General features: G+C 38.9%; 1 protein-coding gene across 1 annotated transcript in view; it reads right to left on the bottom strand.

The window, feature by feature from the left end:
• The window catches only part of COL6A3 (collagen type VI alpha 3 chain), a 165410-nt gene that overhangs the window by 16630 nt on the left and 130936 nt on the right, over nt 1-17844 (bottom strand). Inside the window, exons 40-44 of the mRNA XM_073633641.1 lie at nt 14088-14176; nt 12859-13149; nt 10917-11084; nt 6517-6687; nt 2708-2758 (exon numbers count right to left, since the gene is read on the bottom strand). Of these exons, the coding sequence (XP_073489742.1) occupies nt 2708-2758; nt 6517-6687; nt 10917-11084; nt 12859-13149; nt 14088-14176 (770 nt within the window). The remainder of the gene's footprint in view (nt 1-2707; nt 2759-6516; nt 6688-10916; nt 11085-12858; nt 13150-14087; nt 14177-17844) is intronic.

Here is a 17844-nt window from a genome sequence, read left to right as displayed (position 1 = left end):
TAACCCCCTCAGGAAGCTTTCTCCCGAGGGGGTTACCTTGCGGGCGCGCTGCCGTCTCATACACTCTGCGTCCATAGACACAGAGTGTATGTCTCGGTCCCGCCCCCCTGCGGCTGCGTCATTTGGATTTGATTGACAGCAGCGCAAGCCAATGGCTACCAGTGAGTTGGTAACCATTGCCCAGGGCAATTATGGAGGTGTGCACTTGATTGAATGTACTACAGATTTTAGAATAAACTCTAGATTGTAAGCTCTAATGAACAGGGCCCTCTGATCCCTCAGGTATTGAATTGTATTGTAACTGTACTATCTGCCCCCATGTTGTAAAGAACTGTGCAAACTGTTGGTGCTATATACATCCTGTAAAATAATAATAATAATAGTATTACAGGATTTCATATTTTTTTTAGTAGTTGCATCTCACAATTGGAGTAGGGGGCAACAGCTTTTTAAATGTAATATTTAGGAGCACAGAAGAATGCCATTTTTAAAACCACTAGGAACCAGGGCATGAATAAATGAAGACAAAGGAAGCAGTTCAGTATAAGTTTAGGCCATCAAAGGTTTGCCTATGGTGAAAGTAGATTAGTTTGGATTATACATTTTGCTAATGTAGGTCTTTTTGTATTAGGTGGATTTTCCATCATTCACCAATAGCCAACACATATCTTTCAAACCATATTTAATTCTTATTTATATAAATACAATTTGATAGTGGCTTTTGGGGAAAAAACTGATTGGATAAATGGCTATTTCTGTTATAGTGTTAAACAGCAGTAAATTATTTAACGGGCATAGCGCAAATTCACTAAGGCCTACTTCAGATCAGTACAGGCTTCCTCTTCCCTTTTATCAAGATAACCAAGGCAATTATTGCCCCCTTCTTCCTGTGCTCTCTTTAGCGGCATTCAAGCTACAAGGCAACCCTACAACTGTCTCTTGCCAGAGGAATTCTTAAAGCTATGTGAATCTCCAACCATAGAGACCTTCATGTCTTAATGTCTTTGGCTAAAACTAATGACAGTGTGCACAGTAGCTCAGATTCTGTATATGGTGATGTAAATGACAGGAAAAAAGAGGGTCAAAGTCTTTGGCATATTCCATGATCCTTTGCTGACAAGTAAGTCTCGTTGTTATGCCATTGTCCTAATTTATAGTTTATATCAAAAGTATATATATATATATATATATATATATATATATATATATATATATATATACAGATAATATATGAATGATAAGAAATGAGAAAAATAAAAATAGCAAATGCTGTTTCAACAAATGTTTTTACATTTTTAGTTTTAGTGATAGCCATAAAATTATAATTTAGCTACAACTAATACAGTGAAAAATGAACAAGAGATTTTTCTGGGTATTAGCACTATTTCTCAATGCGTGTCACCTGATGTATTTGGCCCGCTCCATATGAATCGAGCTCCCTGTACCACAATGCTGACTTGGTCATTACCTTTTCCCTCATGCAAAAGTTCATGTGTCCCAAGTAGTGTACACTCACATGTGCTTTACTTTATTTTTTATTAAGTTTGCATCTGTTTGGGACTGTACTACAAATGAAAAGCAAAAACAGATCCATGAATCATTTTAATGAAATATTTTAGGAACAAGCTGTGGACTCACATGTGTGCTTTGCTTGCTAAAACATTTTCCATGACTTGGGAATACATTCTTGGGATGAAGAACAAATTTGAAGTAACAATTCCCCATTACCTCCAGTAAGCCTAACTATATTAATACTGGTTTACAGTTAACCTTTTCAGTGTTAAAAAATGAGCAGAGACTTCTCAAATGCTTCATGGTCTTTTTCAATGTATTGTACTTATTTACAGTGTGTGTAACAAATCATTTCATTCCACCCAAAAAAAATAAAATAAAGAAAAACTATTAAGACCTGCTTTATAACACCAGGAATTACCATAGCTTCACATTGTCCATTCAATAGACTTAGCACATGTGAAATAAGTGATAACTTATTTTACCAAGTGAAGAATGTTAAATTACAACTCTCTTGTTTTCTTATGAAACTGTTTTAATTCACATACCAATGCTGTAACACCCCCCCCCCCCCCCCTTTATAGTGCTGTATGCCTATAGCCTAGTCAGGACTATGTGATCGATTTACTAAAATTCACATTGCATAGTGAATGTCAGCAAAAAAGGTAAACTTGTATTCACTTTGAATACCCAATTATGTGCAAGGAAAAATAGACAATTAAGCTCAGAAAACATTAATTTCTAAATAAACAGTCTATACTCCTTTAGTAAATTAAGCCCAATACTCCACTAAGGGGCTTATATATGCAAATATATTAACAATAATATTTCTTCATGCTCAGTATGTAAATTCTAATCTCCTTGCTGAGTTGAAGATGAAACAAGGTTTCTAAATGGTTTCTTGTTTTTTGTTAATACATTTTTCATATATAAACCCCTAACTGTTTTAGCTTTGGAATGATAAACTAAGTGTTAATCTGGGCTAAACCAGAGATCTAAAATGTCTAGGGATGTTTCAACAATGCCCGTACAAGTGCAAGAGGTTGAACCCTAAAGTGATAGTTGTCTGGTGCTTTAGAAATCAAAAGGTATCATTAATTCACAGAAGTCCTCTTTTGATATAGATGAGCTTTGTCTGGGTGAATCCGTCTGCGCCTGATCATTTGTCTCCTGACTGGGCGTCTGGTGTAATTACCTGCGAATATTTTTGTTTCCAACGCTGGTAGCTGCATGGATTTCTCAACCACTAAGAAAAAGAGAATAGGTTTCACTTAATTAAATAGTACACTTTTAATTAACTTGGCAAAAGTGCAATATGAAATAGTGATTGAGCTCCTGTGATGAAGACTCGCTTGAAGAAGGTTCAGAAAATGATGAGGGCCACAAATGACCTGCGTCTACTATTCTAGAAAGAAATAAGCTATTAGCAAAGCAAAACAAAAGACTTGCTGTTATGTAAGTAACCTTGGAAGTGGAAGCAAAGATGTATTAGTTACTACAAGCAATGGAGTATGTGTTTGTGAGTTTTAAAAAGATGATGAGTTTCTTTATTCCTGGTGCCCAGATTACGGTCTTTTGGCACTTGCCATGTGAACCTTAGGGCCCTTTCAGATAGCAGTGTGGGTGTCCTCTGATTAACTTGCTTACAAAAACATTTTTTATACTGAATGATTGGTTAGATTAGTTGGGTTTATTTCTTTTACACATCCTTCCTTTTTTTTTTTTTTCCTCTGATTTTTTAGAATGGATTTTGGGGGGCAAAATATTAAATGCGGCATTGGTAATTTTTACAGGGCAGTAGGGAGCACAATTGTGGAAGCAATATTTTTTTTTACAGCAGCTGTAACGTAATTCCTAACAATCACCTTAACAGGTCTTCATGACTGTCTCTCGAATCACGTCCCCAGTCACCAACGAATCCCATAGTATGACTTCAGTCTCTGACCATCTCCTATTGCATATCTGCATTCTCTGACAGCTTTATGTAGCGTTACATTTACTGAATATTATGCATTGCCCTTTGGTGATGTCGGGGGCCATACACGAGGCCCCCTATACCAAGTAAGTTGGCCACCACTATTCTATGAAAAAAAGTATAATGCTGCAATGAAATATGGCAACTTATATAGGGGAAACAATGTTAAATATTTTAGGCCAATTATTGAATATAAGTCATTTTTGGTAGGGAATATGTTGTCCTAAATAAACAACTAAACTCTGCTTGCTAACTTAGCAGGACTGTGACCATGAACACTAATACACAAATGACTGGTCACTATGGCTTGCAAGTCTGGAATCACATCATGGTAAAAAGAAAACACAAACAGGGTGCTAGGGTTAATAAAATCATACAAACACCATTTATTGAATGCGGCACTTTTACAAGTGAAAATCTTTACAGTCGGCCTGGGAAACTAGCAGAAAGGTAACTAGCAACATCTACAGTCACAGATAGCAGCCAACCATGCAACAGTGGTGATGGGTATAGCACCAACGCAGGTCAGTTAGGCAGTTAGACCAGTGATGTTAGCTGGTCTAACCACCTAGCTGACCTGCATTGGCGCTATACCCTTCACCACTGCTGTATGATGGATCTGTGACTGTCCATGTTGCTGGTTGCCTTTCTGCTGGTTTCCCAGGCTGACTATGAAGATTTTAACTTGTTATGCCCTGTACACACGGTCGGACTTTGTTCGGACATTCCGACAACAAAATCCTAGGATTTTTTCCGACGGATGTTGGCTCAAACTTGTCTTGCATACACACGGTCACACAAAGTTGTCGGAAAATCCGATCGCTCTGAACGCGGTGACGTAATACACGTACGTTGGGACTATAAACGGGGCAGTAACCAATAGCTTTCATCTCTTTAATTATTCTGAGCATGCGTGGCACTTTGTCCTTCGGATTTGTGTACACATGATCGGAATTTCCGACAACGGATTTTGTTGTCGGAAAATGTTATATCCTGCTCTCAAACTTTGTGTGATGGAGCCTACACACGGTCGGAATTTCCGACAACAAGGTCCTATCACACATTTTCCGTCAGAAAATCCGACCGCGTGTACGGGGCATAAGTGTGCTGCACTTGTAGTGATTGTAAATGATTGCCTTGTAAAACAACTCATTCAGTTTAAAATAGAAGAGAAAGGCAAACCATTTTTGTATAGTTATAAAAAAAATTCCAAATACATTTTCTTCCCTTTTTTTATAAATGATCACATTCCCTCTGTTCTCAGCTGCATAAGTGCAGGGGGGAGGAGAAATAGCAGCACACTAAGCTTGCCAGTGAAGGGCTGTGCAGCGGGGGCATGTCAGGACAAGTCTAATGATTTGAGGAGAGTACCCTGAGTTCCCAGCATAGCTAGAGAACTGACCATGGTGTACTCTCCTGCTTAGTGTGGTCAGTTTTAAATAGGCAAGCAGAGGGACTAGCAGAAACACCAGGGATTTCACATAAAGGAAGCAATACAAAGAGAACAGGATACTTTCTCATACAACCACATGGTACAACGGGCACATATCAGGAATATGAATTGTTGGGGTAACACACGCTTTGATAAATGGTGTTTGTTTGATCCCATAAACCCCAGCGCCCCGTTTGTGTTTTCTTCTTGCAGTGCGAGTGGATCCTTCCCAGGACTGTCACAGGAGCCGCAGGGGTGCAACGGATCCTTCATCCATCCATCCTATTCATTGGAATTGCTTTTCTTATGGACTTGAGGCCTTTTTATGCATTGTGAGGAGCTCTGTGAAAGCTGTGAAAGCTGTGCAAATTCCTGTACATATTATTGGGGTTTGTCTGGAATGACATCATCAAGTCTGTTCTGTCAGAGGAAGCATTAGGGATGGCACCCATATCTTTGAAAATAGGTGCAAGGTTGAACAGTGTTGTGTGGAGAATACAGCTCTCTGTGCAATATTTGAAGGTTATCACATTTACAAACCATTAAGGGTATATGGTTTTATATTAAGGGTATAAGGGTTTTAAAGGATGTTGCTAGTTATCTATAATTTTAATTTATTCTAATCAGTGAATTGCTGTATACAGTGAATCAGCATCATTCTACCGATGACAGATTATTTAAAATGAGTCAGGCCACCAAAAGCTTGAAGTGTACTAAAACTAAAGTTAAATAAAATGGCCCAAAAGGTAATATTTGAAAATAAAATGACCCATATGTGATATTTGAGTTATAGGTAGACTTGGTGAGCTGAATCAGTCCCTGGCCTCTTATATGATCTTTCTGCCAAAACTTCTGAGTCTGTTCGTGTTCACCTGGGAATTTTGGGTGTTTCTGCCCATACTGCATGATCTATCTCATCTCGGTCTAAAAAACAGAAATATTAGTTATCAGTTGAGTGACCCTTCAACTACTTTATATTTTTGCTTAGCACTGACCGTATGCACAGCATATGCATGTTTAAATTATAGGATTCACTTATTCTCTTCTTTTAAATTATATACATACATTTTAATTAAATTTCACTGTTTCATACTGTGATATAATGTGGATCCATCCTTAATAATTATGAGATAATTGGTATCAGAAGAAACTGAATGGACTGACTGCATTTTGGAAGCATTATATATGCCATCACTCTTGGGATTAGGCTTTCACATTTAATAGGATATTTTAGAGTAACAGCAAAGAGGAACAAAATATTCTTTATAGCTGTAGTTACTTGATGCTGCAGCAGACATAGATGGAAGGTCCTAAAATAACAATGGATTACCCTTTGAATTAGTGCAGCCTAAAAGCAATTTGAAGTTGTGATTTTGTACTATTAATGTCTTGCCCTGTTGATGAAGATGTCTGACAGGTTATGGGGATGAATGTCTTTCATGCTTTCATGCAGAACAAACAAGATTAGAGTGAAAGAAAAAGATGGAATCCTTCATTTTGTCTGAAGTTGCTGTAAGATATAAAGCCTGTTGGAAGGAAAGTGTTATTTTGAAAGAGGAGTGAACGGTAGATCAGTTGCCCTGGGTCTGATACTTACATGTCTTTTGACACCTACTGATGCATTCAGCTTCTGTGTCAAATCTATTGGCATTGCCACCACACCCACCATACCAAATCTGGGTGCAAATCTTGTTTGTCTTGTCAAAGAACCATTTAACCTCATTCTCCTTGCATTGGGTGCCCATGTCCAGATCTAGCTCACAAGGATCTGTTAAAGTGGAATTTCAAAGAGTGTCTAGAGTTACAAGGTGAACAAATGGACACTGGGCATACCCGAAGGCTGACCATGGTCCTTTTGTCCCGTTAATATTCAAGTGAGAACTGAAAAATGCTGACCTTTGGAACTTCTCATTAATCAAATTATTCAAAGAGCTCAGCGTAACCAATATTAATTGTATTTTACTCTCAGCATTTACTGAGATATATTATAATCTGCAGTCAAGTAAAACTTGACCATGGCTGTACTTCCAAGCCAAGTAATGAGCAGTAAAGTACAACCAAAGCAGTTTATTCCAATGTATGGCTTGTGCATTTTTGCTACAATAAAATTCTCCTGAGTTTTTTTAAGTTATGGTATCTTACCAGAACAATTCAACAATTGTAATCACCAAAAACTTGGTAATCTTCACACTGAATTTTAGGCAAATATTTCTACATTGTATACATAAGTTTTTTTGTTTTTTTTTAGAAATAAAGTGTTTACTTAGAAAAGTGAATGTTCATTGAGTTTAATATAGTAAAGCTGGGTTCACTTTGAATACCCAAAAAGGGAAAAAAATAGGATTTTCTCATATACAGTATATGACTGCATGATTGAAACAAATCCCACTTCGCTTTATTTCCTAAACCCATTTAACATTCACTGTGTAAAGTAAACATTTTCAATACCTTTAGTAAAGCACACCCAAAGCTCAAAGCTTCATGATAAATAGTGGCCTTGTCTGCAGTATGAATTAAGGTAACACCCAATCTAATAAACATTGGTTGTCTAAGTAAGATACAGAACAAGCTAAGAATCTGTTCAGATGGATACACTGATTTATTTTTTTTATTTGCATGCATTATTTAAAAAAAAAAATCAGTAAACAAGTCTCTTGGTGATTGTTAAGTTTGTGTTCACCCCTAGTCAGGTATGAGCACGTTCACAGTAATGTATAGAAGATTCAGAAAATTAAGAAATTGCTTTAATGTGAATAAAAGTTTATCTTAATGCCAGTGCAATTATTTTTAAAGGGCTGTACAAAGAATAAATGTACTAACGGTAAATTAACTTTTGGCTTAGTAGATATAGGAGCCAACATCTTATATGATTTTCTGTATAAGAGAGCATGCCATTGACTTGTAACTAACTCTAACAATTAACCTCACCCTAACAATCAATCCTACCCTACCTTTACCCTTAGCACCTTTAGCACGTAACACCCTAACACTTAGGGGTCTATTTATGAAAAAATTGCTGTGCAAATGGCTAAAGCAATTGCACAGCTGTTACTAATAGTCCCTGTAATTTGCCTAATATGTTAACTTCAACCAGCAAAATACTGCATTATGTATGACCACTGGATGGAGTTGACATTCACAGGAAATTAACATTTTAGGGAATTACAAGGATTGTTTGTGATGGCTGTGCAAATGCTTGAGACATTCACACAGCAATTTATTTATAGGTGGACCCCTTAAATTGAACTCTTCACCTATGCCTAAAATATTATGCCTTAACACATAACCTAACACTAAAACTAAGCCTTTACCTAACCTAGAAAGCTTAACCCTTTCTGTAATACTTAAATTAACTCGTAGGGGTTAATTTACTAGAGGCAACAAGGCTGTTCACTTTGCAAAGGAATTTTCCCTTAGCTTTATGGAGAATGCCTAATCACATACAAGAAAAAAACTGTATTTTTATTTGCCCATGATTGGAAGTCAGCAAAGCTTCACCTCCTTCACTACCGTAAGATAAAATTATCTTGCAAGATGAACTTTGCCTTTAGTAAATCTACCCCTTAAAGTATATCTAAAGCCTAAACTTTTTTCATTTTGTATAGAACAAGATAAAAAACAGAAAGTGACCCAGATAAGTTCAGCCCAAACAAAACAGAGACATGCCTCTATCCCTAGAAGATATATAAAAAACACGAAAGAAATGGATTCGGGACTTTAAATGAGGTGTGTCTCTGTTGGTAAGTGCCTTGGTTTGTTCCTGTCTCGATGCTTTGTTCTTCCCCCTGGCCCATCCCACATTGCGATGGGGCGGGAGTTGACCTCTGTACCTCGGCATCATGCGCATGCGCTCTCTCATGTGGTGACCCTTTTGGGTGCTGCTGGAGGGTTGTTTGTGTGTTTCTTACATCTCACGTTTCGGCGGGGATGGAATTCCCTTATCCTCCTCGCCACTTTACGTTGATGCATGACGCTGGCGGGGTCCCACCCCGATGCATGGGTACTTCAGCCAGGAGCCTATGGCTGCTCACACTTTGTTTCCATCCTGATGGGACGACCTACTTTTTACCCCGCTCAGACTCCTCAGGCACGGAGGTAATTTCCCAGGATTACAGACACACACACACACACACATGCACACACACATATACATAAATTCTTACACACACACACTCACATACATACACATATACGCTCTCACACACTCCTTAATTTACTTTTATATACACTTACTCTCACACCATACACTCACCTACTCTCCTATTATGTGTTTGCTGGGTCAATCGATGGACACTTCACTAATGGATGTGCCCATTGTATAGCCACATCCTGGGTTTCCAGACCCTCCATCCTGATCTCATGCTGTGGTCGTTTGCCCCTATTCCAGGCTGTCTGGCCCTTTGGTTTCCCACCCAGTCCACCCGATTTCTCAGGCAGGACAGTGTGGGTGCCTACATTGGTATTGGTTCTCCCACCTCAACCTCAGATGAGACAAACTTTTCCAGGTTATGTTCGTTCCATGACAGTAGCTGTAGGTCCATACCCATGAGATACCCTATAGGTAAAGTATTATTACTATACTATACCCTTTGTCTCTCAGTTGGAGAGCCAAATATACCTAATACACTAGATGTTTGTCCAGTTACTTATCTACTCTTTATTTCAATTATTTTCATTTATTTCATAGCATCCTACTCCTGATGATTGGCTTTAAACGCCATGAAACGCGTTGAGTCCACACTCAAGGGTGTCAGGTTATAGCTTGTATCATCATGAATTCATTTTACCATCTTTTGTGTTTTTTTTATATTATGTGCTGTTCATTATGACAATTATGTATAATATTTTTGCTACTATTGTCCTTTGTACCAATCATGTCCTTTTTATGTTTAAATAATAAATATGTGACTATTTGCATTGAATATGTTTATATCATGCAGTATATATTGTACACAAGAATTATTTATCTAGTTTATTCATTATAGGGACTGCCCATTTGGGATTGGTTACAATTAATTTTCTCTACTAATATAATTAATTCACACATCTACCCTTACCAACAGAGACACGCCTCATTTAAAGTCCCGCATCCATTTCTCTCGTGTTTTTGATTTTGTATAGAGTTGTGAAAGGTTAAAACCACTGTCATTTTTTTGCTGTCTATGTTCCATTAGGGAGATTTCCCTTCACTTCCTGTTCTGTAAACTGTACAGGAAGTGAAAGTATATTTTCCTAATGTGTGGGAAATCCCCTCTTAGACAGTTTGCAGGGTAAAGAGTGTCCCCATTTAATAATTTCCACTCTACTCCTTTTCTGGTGGCAGCTCAACATTTTGAATTTACCCTCAACTTCAATGGTGCTCAGGGCAATTAGAGAGAGTGAATGTCTGTGATGGGGAAAAAAGCTATAACAATCTAAATTATGTTCTATACTTTCACCACTCTAACCGAAACCCCCAAAAAAACCCATTGCCTGTGGTAATACTTTAAGCTAATCTTAACACTTAGCCATATCCCACCAGTAGCCTTAACCAATCACTTAAAATTAACCTCTTAAGCTTAACTATAACTTTACTCATAATCTTTTCCTAACATTTAACTAACCTACCAAAACTATTGGTGCTGAAAACTAGTAGTCCAGTACCAAAATCTATTAGCTCTTGGCATTAAAACGTTCTGTTCTCTTTCGCATTATATTTAACATTAGTCTTGATGCCGATCTTCTCACAAAAGGAAGTTACTTTCCCTAAGACAATAAAAACATTTTTTATTTAGCAAATTAAAATTACTCTGTGGCCTCATACTTCATAGACCAAATCAGCTGCATGACCAAAATTACAACAGTATACAGTATATTCCATTTGACTATTAGTTGGGCCCTGAGCTCTTCTATGAAAGTTGAAGTGTTGTTTATTTCTTACATTTATTAATTTGCTACCAAATAACAAGCGTAGCTCCCAATTTTATAGCGTTTTTCAGCCTATTCCCCCACACTTACCTATTTCAGGGCTGTTCAGTGGTTCTGTGGTCACTGCTGTGTCAGAGCTCATCACAGCCTCTGGCACTATAACCTCTGGCACTATAACCTCTGGCACCACAACCTCTGGCACCACAACCTCTGGCACAACTTCTGATGCCACAACCTCAGGATTGGGTTGAGATGTACCTACAGAGAAGACACAGGCCATATTAAAACTTGTTGTGTGTGTGTTGCACAGAAAATTCTATTTTTATTAAAAAAAATCTATGTTTTTCTGCTGCCAATTTATTAATAATTAATTTAATTGTATCAGTTTGAATTTCCTCTAAAATATTCCAGGTGTGAGTCTAGAACAGAAGCATAAAACCCATGGGTTAAAGTGATATTAAAGGATATATTTTTTTTTGTCAAAATAAAAAAGATGTTATACATAGAAGCTCTGTGCAATGCTATTGCAGAGAGTGGCCCCTTACCATGAGTGCTGTCCACTCCTCCCTCCTCAGGGTGCCTCCTTAACTAAGATGGCACCCGTGCGCATGTGCTTTCGAGCCAGACTATGTTTATCCAAAGACAAACACAGCGTCAGTAAGCCACGGCCCTGCTCTCTCCTCAGAGGAGTTTGACTGACAGCAGCCTATGGTTTCTGCTGCTCTCATGTATCCTTTGAGACCAGGAAGTGAGAAGAGCAGTGCTTCAGCTGGAACAACGCTGCAGCAGTGAGAGGAGACAGGTAAGTGTTTAGGGACAGGGGGTAGAATATTACATCTCTGCAAATGTATAAATAACTGTAAATCCTGCCAGAAATCCAGTAAGCTTCTAACTTCCTGTATTGAGCTGACAATACTGCCTCTGCTGCTCTGAAACCCCAAGCATTGTTATCAGCCACCCCTCAATTTTCCTGCACTGGACTTGAGAACTCTGCCAAGGGGTTTCATTTGAGTCTGAAGATGGGCTTTAATAACAGTTAACTGTTAAAAAAGAAATATAGGGCTGGATTAAAGATGAGGTTTTGACCTTGGGTGCTTTGTCTAGGGCCAGATTAGCAGCATCACAAGATATTTAATGGCTCCTTTTTCCTGTTTGTACCTTTTTTGCCGTTATTCTCTGATAAGGGATGGGAAAACTCATATCATGACACATTATACCTCCCCAGCACCACCATTACATGGCAGCATAAGTTCTAATGCACAATCTGGTCTTAAGAAGCCCAAAGTCAGCCTAACATCTGGTCCTAATGCACACATAGGCAAATGAAAACATGCATGCAGCTAGCTACACAATGGTTATATGGGGAACTAAGTGTATGGAGAAATAGGTGTCAAAACCTTCCCTACTCTAAATCTAAAAGTGGGGAAACATTGCATTTATTTACACTATTTATCATAGGTTAAAGTTTCTATTTGTTAAAGCGAAGTCCCACCCAAGAGTGGAAGCTTTGCTTATCTGTGTCCTCCCCCCTCGTGTGCACATTTGGCACCTTACAGGGGGAGCAGGTACCTGTTTTTGACAGGTACCCTTCTCCACTTCCGTCGGACCTTACCGCGGTGAGGTACATCAGAAATTCAGCCCCCCTTCTCCCCCCTCCTCCTTCCCCTGCTGCTGGGCCAGTAAGCGAGAGTAGCGCACTTCATGCATGCACAGTAGGGAACTGGCTGTGAAGCTGCAGGGCCGCGAATGGCAACAGCAGCACCTGAGAGTCGATGGAAACATCGGTGGGGGTGCCAACATTGCTGGATTCCAGGACAGGTAGGTGTCCTATTATTAAAAGTCAGCAGCTACAGTATGTATAGCTGCTGAATTTAAAAAAAATTTGTGCGGGGTGCGTAACTCCGCTTTAATTCATCCTGCTTAAAACCCCAATCCATGTTCTGTTTCACTGATGATTTAACGATCTTTGTTATATTCAGATTTTTTGTCTGTTACATAATTCACAAATAACAAGATGAATACAGAAACTTACTAGTGGTGAATGTTGCTTGGTAAGTAACCAGACCAAGGCTCTTGTGCTGCCCAGTAATGGTGACTTGGTAGATCTGTCCACTTGCCAATCCGCCAATGAGTCTTTCAGTGCCTGTGACATTCTGCTTAAGGACTAGACTTTGGTCTGCTAGAGATATGACGCTAAGTTCATAAACATGTGGTTTCAGGGAATCAGAACTGGTCCAGCTCAAACGTACACTGTTTTCTGTTATATCATACACTTGAAGCTCAGTCCTCTGTATTGTTGTGGTTTCTGGAGTTAAGGTGACATCTTGAAGAAAAAGTTGCTAAATTAACCATCAGCAAAAGTATCATTTTCATACAGGAAGAGTAAAAGATTCAGTATCTAATTTATTATTCTGTTATAAGGCCCATTAGTGATGATACCTTAAAAGAAAACATCATTGTTCAATTGTAGTTTTATATAGAGTGTGAAAGGATTATAGCCTCTGATTTTATTACTGTCTGGTGTTCTCTCCTCACTTGTAGTTCACAAGCCACAAAAAATATGCAGACACAACTTACAATAGATTACACCATGATGCAAAGGGTGTCTTAAGTTAGGGAAGTAAGAGGTAATCCCAGTGGGAAGAGTAGAGACAATAGTGAGAACTTCATAGGCTTTTAAACCTTTTTACACCATTTTTATTGTAGTCTGTGAAGTTGATTTAGTAAAGGCAAATAGACTTTTCACTTTCATTCCACAGAGCTTCTAATTATAACATCTTTTTTATTTTAAAACACAAAAAAACTATCCTTTAATATCACGTTAAACCACTGAACAGTCTATTTCCCTTTAGTAAATTAACCCCCTTGTGTATTCATGCCTTTGGTGACAGCGGGAAAAGAGGTAAACGAAGGGCAAACAATAAAAACCTTAAAGAGGTTAATAATTCTATCGTTCTTCTATCCAAGGCTAATAAAAAATGACAGGACTTACGCTCTTTTGTTCTATCTATCTATCTATCTATCTATCTATCTATCTATCTATCTATCTATCTATCTATCTATCTATCTATCTATCTATCTACAGTATCTCTCTCTTTCTATCAATATCGTTATAGATATACACAAGGTTGTGAGGAGACAAATCCTTGAAATTTTTTGGCAAGAATGAAAAAAACATTGGAATGCACAAACTGATCTCATCTTATAAACATGAATTACAACACATAAAAATTACAGAAAACATATGATTAAAGTAATTACCTGTAAGGGTATTGATGCTTGTGCGTACTGTTACCACCTCAGGTTTTTCACTGGACCAAATTTCATCAGGTACTACATCACCTTCAGTCCTGCAATGCAGAATATAGGAGAATTGACTTCAGGATATGACATGCCTCATGACACTATCAATTACAAATATGTAAACCCAAAATCTATTTACCATATAGGTATGGTTGCCTTTGGAACTCATTGTACACAGCTTTTTATAATGAAAACATTTTTTGTGAATCTATTACATAGTTGATTGTCTGGAGATCCAGCCAGTAACAACACTTCTTGTTGCAGGCTGAGCACTAAGCAACAACCTTGCAAATAGCAACAGCTTTCTCAGCCTGCCATATACAGTATGTTCTCCTTCAGCTGGCTGCCTATTAGGTCTACAGAAGGCATGTAAAACCAACTGAGGCATTTACTTCCCCCCGCAGTGAGCCTGTACATATCATTCATGGCAGCAGTGATACAAGTAAGGCGGGCCATAGATGGCCAGAGACCCACTGGTTGAACTAAAAAAAATGGATCCGATTCCCTCATCCACACATTTAAGGTGGATGGGGAATCCTCCAGCTGTGTCTTTGTATTCTGACATCTACAGCTGATTGTATGGAAATTTTACAGCCACAGTGCGCATACATTATTCGAAATTCAGCCAGTCCCTGCTGAACCGGTTGGATTTAAATCCATGTATGGCCAGCTTAACTCAGGTTATTTTGTAGTATAAAAAAACTTGCCAAAAACTTGCAAATGCGTGCGGACTAAACCCCTGTTTTTAACGCATACTGTTAGACAGGTTAATTTGGTTGTCTGCGAGCTGGTGGTAAGTAGGCTTGGAATTTTTTACTGGGCATTCCCCAGGCCTTGTTTGTATCTGGTTGTAGCCCTCCAATGCCACTTACTGCGATAGCCAGCTATAAATAAGGGTGGTGGCAAGTTTTTTGAGATCACCTTGGTGTGTGTATTGGTCCAGCAACGCACCAACACCTTTCAAGCCATTGTGCTATTTGCTGGGTGTCTGGTGTGCTCCTGTACCTTTAAGAAGTGGTGGGCTGCCCTTCAGTCCACCTGCTCTCATTTATCCATCAGAATGCATGTGCCTCCACTGTGGGCCTTGTTTGTTATTTTGTAGTATTCACCATGCACAAGGATTTATTTTTATATACTATGTAACTCCCCCTATGAAATAATGTTCTGGTAGAAAACGATCTTGCTGCTCATTCAACTAATCAGTTGTTTTCTTTCATCTTAATATCTGTGCTAGAAAAATTATAGCTGGAAACTAGGAAGGGGAGGACCCCCACCATGCCAACATTGAATATATATATGCAAGGCTTGAGGAACCTCAAAAAACAGGCAGACTTTGTGGGCACATAATGAGAGGAAACCTTGTTAAAAAGTTATATATTTAATTATAAATGGGTTAAAAAAAGACATAGAAACATACAAGCAACAACCTATATGGACACGGTCAACAAATACCCAATAGTGCAAACATAGAGGTTGGATCCTTAGTATAAGAGTTATGCCCTGTACACACGGTCAGATTTTCCGACTGAAAATGTGTGATAGGACCTTGTTGTCGGAAATTCCGACCGTGTGTGGGCTCCATCACACATTTTTCATCGGAATTTCCGACACACAAAGTTTGAGAGCTTGCTATAAAATTTTCCGACAACAAAATCCGTTGTCGGAAATTCCGATCGTGTGTACACAAATCCAACGCACAAAGTGCCACGCATACTCAGAATAAATTAAGAGATGAAAGCTATTATTATACAGGATTTATATAGCACCGACAGTTTATGCAGCGCTTTGGCTACTGCCCCGTTTATAGTCCCGACGTACGTGTTTTACATCACCGCGTTTAGAACGATCGGATTTTCTGACAACTTTGTGTGACGTGTGTATGCAAGACAAGTTTGAGCCAACATACGTCGGAAAAAATCCATGGATTTTGTTGTCGGAATGTCCGATCAATGTCCGACCGTGTGTATGGGGCATTAGTACTCATAAATTTAATAACATATATCTGAATAGAGAAGTTTGATCCAACATCGCCTCCACACTTGCTTGTCAACGCTTTTTGCAAAATAGTAGCTTCCTCAGGACAGTGCTGGGTAAATACTGATGGACCTGTATCCAAGTGTATGGGGACACCACACAATGCAGACTAACGAACATTCGGGATGATCTTATTGAGGATCAGAGGTATATATATTTCAGGTCAGCGTGCATATATGGATATATACCTGGCTCCTGCGTATAGAGTAATGGATAAATGGTTGTACGCCGATTCCAAAGAGACAACAGTCACATGAATACCTAATATGTACTGAGCATATGACCAACAGAGTATAACTCAAAGCCAAAAAAGGGGATATAAGGTCATAGGTTATCAGACCAACAGCCAAAATCAGACACCATAGAAATATATATCTCTGCAGTAGAGTATTAAGTCAGTATATCTGTGAGATGGGAAAGATTCCCCATTCATAAGAAATAGGCGAGATCTTGCATGATGGGTTTCCTGGTTATAAAGGCCTATCAGTGAGGCCAGGCATTTATTGCCTCAGTCAGAAAAAGGCATCCTTTCTCCCCACTCTGATCAGTGTGGCTGTCCTCGCAGCTTGTCGACACCCTATGACCTTATATCCCCTTTTTGGCTTTGAGTTCTACTCTGTTGGTCATATGGTCAGTACATATTAGGTATACATGTGACTGCGGTCTCTTTGGAAGTGGCGTACAACCGTTTATCCATTACCCTATATGCATGAGCCAAGTATATATCTATATACGCACACTGACCTGATATACAGTCAGGTCCATAAATATTGGGACATCGACACAATTCTAATCTTTTTGGCTCTATACACCACCACAATGGATTTGAAATGAAACAAACAAGATGCGCTTTAATTGCAGACTTTCAGCTTTAATTTGAGGGTATTTACATCCAAATCAGGTGAATGGTGTAGGAATTACAACAGTTTGTATAGGCACCTCCCACTGTTTAAGGGACCAAAAGTAATGGGACAGATTAACAATCATCCATCAAACTTTCACTTTTTAATACATGGTTGCAAATCCTTTGCAGTCAATTATAGCCTGAAGTCTGGAACGCATAGACATCACCAGATGCTGGGTTTCATCCCTGGTGATGCTCTGCCAGGACTCTACTGCAACTGTCTTCAGTTCCTGCTTGTTCTTGGGGCATTTTCCCTTCAGTTTTGTCTTCAGCAAGTGAAATGCATGCCCAGTCGGATTCAGGTCAGGTGATTGACTTGGCCATTGCATAACATACCACTTCTTTCCCTTAAAAAACTCTTTGGTTGCTTTCGCAGTATGCTTCGGGTCATTGTCCATCTGAACTGTGAAGCGCCGTCCAATGAGTTCTGAAGCATTTTGCTGAATATGAGCAGATAATATTGCCCGAAACACTTCAGAATTTATCCTGCTGCTTTTGTCAGCAGTCACATCATCAATAAATATAAGAGAACCTGTTCCATTGGCAGCCATACATGCCCACGCCAAGACACTACCACCATTCACTGATGAGGTGGTATGCTTTGGATCATGAGCAGTTCCTTTCCTTCTCCATACTCTTCTCTTCCCATCACTCTGGTACAAGTTGATCTTGGTCTCATCTGTTCATAGGATGTTGTTCCAGAACTGTGAAGGCTTTTTTAGATGTTGTTTGGCAAACTCTAATCCGACCTTCCTGTTTTTGAGGCTCACCAATGGT

This window comes from Aquarana catesbeiana, linkage group LG06, assembly GCF_042186555.1.
Source record: "Aquarana catesbeiana isolate 2022-GZ linkage group LG06, ASM4218655v1, whole genome shotgun sequence".
Taxonomy (NCBI): domain Eukaryota; kingdom Metazoa; phylum Chordata; class Amphibia; order Anura; family Ranidae; genus Aquarana; species Aquarana catesbeiana.
The sequence above is the reverse complement of the archived record's forward strand: the minus strand, read 5'-3'. Positions and strand labels throughout refer to the sequence as shown.